Source organism: Bactrocera latifrons, unplaced genomic scaffold (genome assembly GCF_001853355.1).
Source record: "Bactrocera latifrons isolate USDA-ARS-PBARC rearing strain unplaced genomic scaffold, ASM185335v1 scaffold_30, whole genome shotgun sequence".
NCBI lineage: Eukaryota > Metazoa > Arthropoda > Insecta > Diptera > Tephritidae > Bactrocera > Bactrocera latifrons.
This window is the reverse complement of record NW_017536630.1, coordinates 1,795,538-1,803,645: the sequence shown is the minus strand read 5'-3', so window position 1 is coordinate 1,803,645 and position 8,108 is coordinate 1,795,538. Positions and strand designations below refer to the sequence as shown.

At 34.3% G+C, this 8,108-nt stretch overlaps 1 protein-coding gene across 1 annotated transcript; it reads left to right on the top strand.

The window, feature by feature from the left end:
* Window positions 1-2,594: 2,594 nt before the first annotated feature.
* LOC108970527 (histidine-rich glycoprotein-like) lies at window positions 2,595-3,551 on the top strand. The gene is made up of 2 exons (XM_018935970.1): window positions 2,595-2,684; window positions 2,768-3,551. Exons 1-2 carry the CDS (start codon window positions 2,673-2,675, stop codon window positions 3,371-3,373), a joined length of 618 nt encoding a protein of 205 aa, XP_018791515.1. The 5' UTR covers window positions 2,595-2,672; the 3' UTR covers window positions 3,374-3,551.
* The last annotated feature ends 4,557 nt before the right edge of the window (window positions 3,552-8,108 follow it).

Genomic DNA, 8,108 nt, shown 5'->3' with positions numbered 1-8,108 from the left:
GGGGGTGTTTTTTACGTGGCGGGTCCCAAACCCAGCGCACAACCCTATGTAGGGTTTTCATCACATATATAAACATATTTGAGCTTTGGTTTTCATTTTATCATTTTCTCACTTTTAGCAAATGTTTGTTTTATACGTATCAGGCATATATCGGTGTAAACTTTCACGGCTCTATACAATATTTTATTATTGAGTTTAGGTGTTTAGAAGATGTGTGAAGAAATAATATATCACTTATCACCGAAGCAAATTTAATAAAGCTTCAGTATCTACTTATTAGAAGCTTCGTTAACGAAAAACTTGATATTAACTTTTTACCCTGCTGTGATAACATTTTAAAGGAAAAACAGTTATCTTGAGCAAATGGAGGTCTCAGAATCTGATGTTGAAGTTGAGATAAAAAAATTATTGGTTCACATTGCGTCACAAATGTAATTAATGAACGGAATGAGTCGCTGCTTCCAATGTCATGATCTCAAGCTGGCTAGTATCAAAGTCATTACATTGCAGGCAAGCAACTTCTAGCGAAGGCTGACGTATTTTCCCAATCAGCCCCTTATGTTGAACTATTTTAAATATATCCTCAGAAGTAGGTGAATGGATAATACAACGGCCTTTGCTAAGGAAGTACCTGACAGTAGGTAGATAGTATCAAAAGATAGGGGTAGAGAGAGGGGTAGAGACCACCGAATCAAAAACTTAACATGGAGGACAATATATCCGTATTAACGAAGCGAACAGGGACATTGCGTCACAAATATAGTTAATGAACAGAATGAGTCCTCTAATTGCTTATTTTCATATAACTGTTAATAAAATCGCAAAATGATGAATAGCAAAAACAAATTTGGAAAAACTGCAGACCTTCTGTTCGAATTCAATTTCAAAAGGAATCAGTTTAATAAACCCTAAATGCACTATATTTGTGCTAGATCCTCCAAAGGAATTAACTTCAAATTATTCCTGTCATTATCTTCCTTCGCCAGTCATAACGTCGCTCCCGATGTTATTCAATATGCACCAGTTTCAATTGGAGAGCTCTCATAAGAATCTGCTGAGTCAATTAAAATGTATCGACTCCATCATACACGAAAGAACTAACGCATCACTACAAATCAGGACTTGCTAATCGATTGCTTTTGAGCTTAGATCCTTTCATCACCAATCAAAGAAACTATCATGCAAAAGTAATTCAATTTTATTAAAATCAGTTTTTCATTTAGTTGAGTAACATTCAAAAAATTCCTTTTTTCGTTTATCAACTTTTTTAATTAATATAATTAATTAAAATTTGTTACCCGGAGTGGGAAACGGGATAGGGAGATTTTAAAAAGCTTTGGTCATTCAATAAATAAACCCTCAAGGTACTTACCGATCGAAAAAGAGCTTGAAAATACTGTCGATAATTCTTCGGAAAAGAAAACGTTTCTAATATTTTTTATTAAAAAATAATAGATAATAAGCATTTAGTGTTTGTTATTTGCTTAGTAGCTTGAAATTCTTTACTATGTCGTAATGTTCATGAACAGGGTATATTAAGTTTGCCACAGAGAACGTATCATATAGAAGTAAATATTGAAAACCATATAAAAATATTCGTATATACTTGTATAAGGGATGAGCATGAGGATCGTTCAAAATTAAAAACTTGTTTAGACAATTTTTTTATTAAAAAAAAATATCTTCACTTCATTTGACATATATTATTTTCCTAGGCAACGGCAACTGCTACTAATCCGACTGATCAAAATCAAGTTCTTATGAGGATATTTTTATTTTGTGAAATGTGTTTTTGTAATTTATTCTTAATGATTTGGGCTTTCTTCTCGAAAAGAAGGCTGTCAGTTTCGAGATGACACTACTAGTCTCCCTTTTTCGACTTTAACTCCAATTTATTTAGCTAATATCAGAAGTAATGCATATAAAAATGCAATCGCATGCAGGCCCTCAAAAATTTCATGCATTGCATTTTTGAAAAATGCGTTTTGGGAAAGAGAAAGTAATTGAGGTACATTATTTGGAGCCATTGCATTGATTCAGACGAATACGGAGGGTTAGGCAAGACCACCGTGGAGTAAATTAGCCATGGCTAAAGCCAGTAAACGGCGAGTGAATTCGAAGTAAAGCAGTGGTGAATGCAAACGAAACTGAAGTAACAGAAATCGAAGTAACAGAAACCTAATGAACTCTTTACAGTTTAGTATTTGGTTCCACATTTTAGGACACAAATCTAACCACAAACTGTGGGAAAGGCATTCAATATAATCGAAGAAAATTGTGCAATCATTTGTTCAGTGTTGATAATTAACGCTGCTTTAATTTGCTAATGAGTCTCGCACTGGAAGAAGTGAATGCCGAACAGCGAGCGGTAACGCCTGGCTACTAACATGAACATACGTGCCACAAGTAGCTGCAGCTCAATAAGTATCGACATGCATGGAATTACTGATAAAACAACAAAATGTGTTTAGGTACACATTGGAAAGTGGTGCAGAAAAATTAAATTCGAAATATGAATTAAGAGAAAATTAAATGTATTTCTCGGGGTATAAAAGCGTCAGTGAGCACTGGCAAAACCACAGTTCATTCAGGTCTATCGATCGTTAACACTTAAGCAAAGCTAAAGTACAAACCGTTTTCTGAAGCAATCACTCATAACTAGCTGCGGTACAATGGCCTTCAAGGTAAGCTTCGGTTTCCAAAATGTTTATTAAGGCGCTTCACGGAAATCCGACAATTAATCGAATCCTTTTTTCCACCAATTTAGTTTATCGCTGCATTCGCTTTCTGTTCTGCGCTAGTCGTAGTCAACGCAGCACCATATATACATCACGAAGAGAGCGGCGGACACGAGCATGAGGTACACAGCGGCGGCTCCAGTCATGCATCCATACACTTGGTCTCGCATGACGATCATCATGATGAGCATGGACACGAACATGGTGATGGCCATGATTCGCATGCCGAGTACCATTTCAAGTATGGTGTAGAGGATAAGAAAACCGGTGACTATAAGGAGCATAGCGAAAAACGTGATGGCCACAAAGTAACCGGACATTATGAGTTGATTGATGCCGATGGTCATAAGCGCACTGTCCACTACACAGCTGACAAGCATAGCGGTTTCCACGCCATCGTACACCGCGAACCCACACACCATCATATTGCTGATCACGGACACACCAGCTACTATGGCGGTTATGCTCATCTCGAGGAACATCATGGTGGTGAGCATGGTCATGAACATGGCCATGGACACGGTCATCATGGTCATGAGAGCGGTTTCTCGATCAAACAGGAGCATGGTGTGCCTTTCCATCACGAAGCTCATCATGAAAGTGCTCACGAGGGTGGTAGTGAAGGTGGTCACTAAGTTTGCCTATGGCTGGAACTTAGCATTTAGACGCAAAAATATTTGCGTTGCTCCAAATTTGTTGTGTAATGAAAAACTACTGTTAGGTATAAGTTTAATTTAAGTTTAGCAAAGCATTGAGTGTTTCTGTAAAACCAAAAAAATCCTATTATTTTAGTTGAATTTTTCCTAATGTTAATAAAGCAATTTAAAAATCAAAGTTTCGACTTCAGTTTTCTTTACATAAAAATTCGGTATTTTTTGAAGACCCTTTTTATTTTTAACTTTAATTTCTTTGGAGAATCAATTTAGGTCCAACATTAAAACTGTCCGAAATATATCACAAATATACTCAATAAGATTATAGTCTGGAATTATAGTAAATCCCAGTTTGTTCAAGGAAAGTTTTCGTGTCGTTTGGAACGAGAGTTACAACGTTTTCTTACCAAACCTTCTAAACATGATTCTTTATTAGATGCTGAAACACCTTTATCACACCACACCAAAATTTAAAACTAATGATTACACCGATCAACACGATTTTTGGTTCTGAAATCTACAAATACAAAAATAGGGAAATTTTTTTTTTCGGTTAAAGTTTGCTTTCGTAGAAATTAGAGAAATTTTTCGATTTTTAAGCATAAATGACTGACTTTTATATTTTTTCTACAATTTCACTATTGATTATAATTAGAAAATTTTTTTAGATACAAGTGTCGTTTTTATGCAAGATGTGTGATAATCATTAATGTATAAATGTAAAATAGCAAGAAATTACTGTCTAAAAGTGAATATTTATTGTATTTCTTTTATTCTCATATGACCTCTCGTATCAAAAACCAAATATAATCTCCCATCATATTCTCGTTGTATTGCCCTTGATATCGACGTTCAAAGTCTATCACATCTTGGTGAAAACGTTCTCCTTGCTGCTCGGAGTAGGCCCCCATGTTGTCTGCCATCTTTGATTTATGAAATAAATTAAAATATACTTATCGATGTAGATCAGCCCAACGCAAACTTAAAGAACTAAAGATTAATATATAAGTATTTTTCAATGTCTAGAATCACAATTCACGCATGAGAACAGAGACCCAAACATATTTTTTTTTTTTTTTTTTTTTTTTTTGTTGACCGGTGTTATAATCGAAACTCAAATTTACGTACATCAATTATTGGCAAAATCTAAACCCAGTGCTTCATTTATTTAACCTAAGATCACCTTTTATTTAGCTGCTTACAAAACTTAGATTTTTAATATCGTCTATCTATTTAACTGTTCTCTGATGGTTTTCAACGGAGGTACTGGGGCTGGTAACGTTAAGAAAAGATATAAAATCAGTTGTCGATTAACTTCGAAACCTTCGAACGGCTGACTATTATTTGGATTCTGTTACTAATTAATGTCAAAATTAAGAAGCTGCTGTTTGAAAATTTTCGTAGCTCTCAATGGCTATAATAAGTTATTTCAGCCTCTTGACTGAATTAATTATTTATATAATAAATAGCATATCGATGAGATATAAATTTTGCTGAATCAAGTTCAATCCACAACCCTTGCTATGAGGTGTGCCTATTTCGTATTTATAATACAAACCCCTTTGTATTCTCGGTGGATTCTGAAGGTGTTTTATCTAACACAACTAACGTGTCTTATCTATAATATTAATCAGAGCTGTTCCCGTAACTTTCAGAGAATAAGATCCTCCCTTTGTACTCCATTGAATTATTCAGGGGTTGTGTGGAATCCAAGACAGAATTGCTGAGCTGTCAGAATTGCAAACCAATTCTGATTTTCAATGGTGTCACAGAATCTGATTGGATGTTTGTCTTTTCGAACATACGCAAACCAATATTCGAATCAGTTGTTTACTAATGTGACAAAACTTGCAAATTAACACTTTTGGAAGGAATCCAATTAAAGTTTTTTATGAGTTCCGAATTAAAGAAAAATTTTAAGAAATAGCATTTATTGAATTAATAAAGACGCATTTGTTTCGTTTTTTCATTTTTACGATTTTTCTTGATTGGCGGTCAGAATAGAAAAAAACTGAACGTCATATGGAATTGGGGCAAAATTTATTATCTTTGGCATTAAATTATCTTCTATTTAAACTAAAAAAAAAACAAAAAATTTTAATTTGAAGATATGTATATTTAAAATAAAACTTTTTTAGAATAAAATCAGTTTTTTTTTCAAATTTTAAAATTTTTCATAATTTTACACTTTTTTCATAGTTTAATTTGAACATAAGTTATTGAATAATATAATATGAATTTTTTGTTTCCGATAGAAAAACTTAAAAAAGTAAATTTATTTTTACCTTAAGCAGGCTCCCCCTTAAACACCCACATTTTTTTCCAAAACTCAATAATTAAGACATTTCTAATTTTATTCTTATGTTTTCTTCTATAGAAATAAAATTAGATTAATTCGTAACAATAAATAACTTGATTTCTTAACTTACATTTCAAATATGTATGCGACAATCTTCTTGATTTGATTCTGACCGCAAAACCGATAAAATTGGCTTCCGTGACACCCAAAACCGATAAAAATTCTGTTTCGAATATCAAAATAATAAAATCTGAATTCATGACATCTACTGCTTTTTTTGATCGGTTTCAATTCTATCAGATTCCACAACACCCCAGATTGTAAAAAACGAGTATTTGCATTATATTGATCCTGACAATTAAATTTTCGTTCCACTAAAATCAAAAAATATGGGCAAATTGCTCGGCAATGCCTCCATATTGGAAGTGTTCTGAACAGCAAATTTACACAAATCCGAAGCTAAGCTACCACAAGTTACTTAACCAAGAAATTTTGGAAATGACGTCGCAGAGGAACATCGCCCGATCTCGGCGCAAACGCAGCACTCAACACTCCGGGGAGATGGAGTGAGCGTACTATGCATATCGCGCAGCGACTGTGCGTTGTGACCCGTTGTCACAGCATCAGAAGACCAAGAGCGACGTATACTTGCGCCCGCCAGCAAATTACTGGGTGGGAGATATTGACTGGAGAGTGTGACCGTCAGCCACTGAGCAGATCTGCTAATTAACTGCTAACTAGCGATTCAATGTTCAATGTGCCAATGTTCACAAACAGAAGACACACACTTCCACTTACTCTCTTTAATAGAGTAGATTTTATACCGACGAAGTAGCGAAAAAGCATCTGAGAATTACACGAATATGTGGCATTGAAAGAAATTTACTAACAACCAAAATAGAATGGAGTTTCAAAGCAGCAACAATAAAGGCAAGCAGGTACCTGTATAAAAAGTTGATACTGACGAATCAATGTAAAGTGAACAAAACAAAAAAACAAACAACAGAAAATAAGCGAGTGAATATTTCTGTAGTTAAGAAGCAGTAATAATGTCTGTAATCACCATTTCAAAGGCAAATTTAAGAAACTATGTATCTGATTACAATGTTGTTATGTGTCTTTGACAAAATCAGTAACAATTTGCTCCACAGAAAAGTATACTTCTATTTAGTTACTTATTATTGTTTTAATTTCTTGGATCAGTTTTTATTAAGCAACGGTTATGTGTATTTCAGTGTAATTTAGTTCAAACAAATTTTGAAGTGGCATAATTGCTTGCTATTAGATATTTTGAAGATTGAGGACTTCTACTTGATTTTTGCAGCCGTTTGTTTGATTATTAAAGTCTTAGAAACTCCGAAACAATGATGTCGCCAAGCTAGAAATTGGTGCAATTTTAAAAGGTATGCCAAACTATTTTCAAAAATTAACAGAGGGAACCAATACGAGATAAATTTAGGAACTTCCACGTCCTTGAAAGCGATGGGGGCTCAGAGAAGTTTTGACCCGATTCAACCCATTTGTAGCACGCATACCAACTATTACAAGGAAAGAATTCTCTCTGAATTTCAATTATAATACTATGAGCAAACAAAAGTAACACCGTGTTCATAATTTTAAAATTCTGGTGAATACGTTGGTTGCGGCACTAAGTTAGTCGAAAATTTACGACGGTGCATTATCGTGACCAAGAGTCGTCGGTCCTTAATTCCTGCCTCCTTTTGATAATAGCAATGACGCTTAACACTCAAATAATATTCTTTGTTGACGCATTGGCCGGCCTGAAGATTTCGGAGTTTACCACACAACGGTAATCGAAGTAAACTTTAAACACAATAATACGTTTCACAGACGCTAAAGCAGCACTGATTTTCGAAAAAATTTAGTGATTTTTGAACCAATAGTGCTTTTACTTTTCTTAAGTATAAATGATATTTTGGACTTGATCTCTGACTGCTAATCGTCAATTCTAAAGCATCAATTCCCTTATTTTATTGACTTGTTGATTATCAGTTGATGTTGATGGCCGTCTTCGATGTGGTTCGTCGTCAACGGGTTCTCGACTTTATTTGAATAGTTTGTAGCAATCAAAAACACTTACTCACGACAAAAAATTATCACAGAAGGCCTTTTCCAACATTCTGAACTTTTCGGCACCAGATATTTGATTCCGAACAATAATACTATTGAAAATTCTTTGTTGAATAATATCACTCATCGTAAAAAATGCCGAATTCACTATATGTTCAGGAGGACAAGCATTTAATAAGCACTAATAATTATTATACTCTCGCAACAAAGTTGCTAAAGAGAGTATTACAGTTTTGTTCACATAACGGTTGTTTGTAAGTCCTAAAACTAAAAGAGTCAGATATAGGGTTTTATATACCAAAGTGATCAGGGTGACGAGTAGAGTTG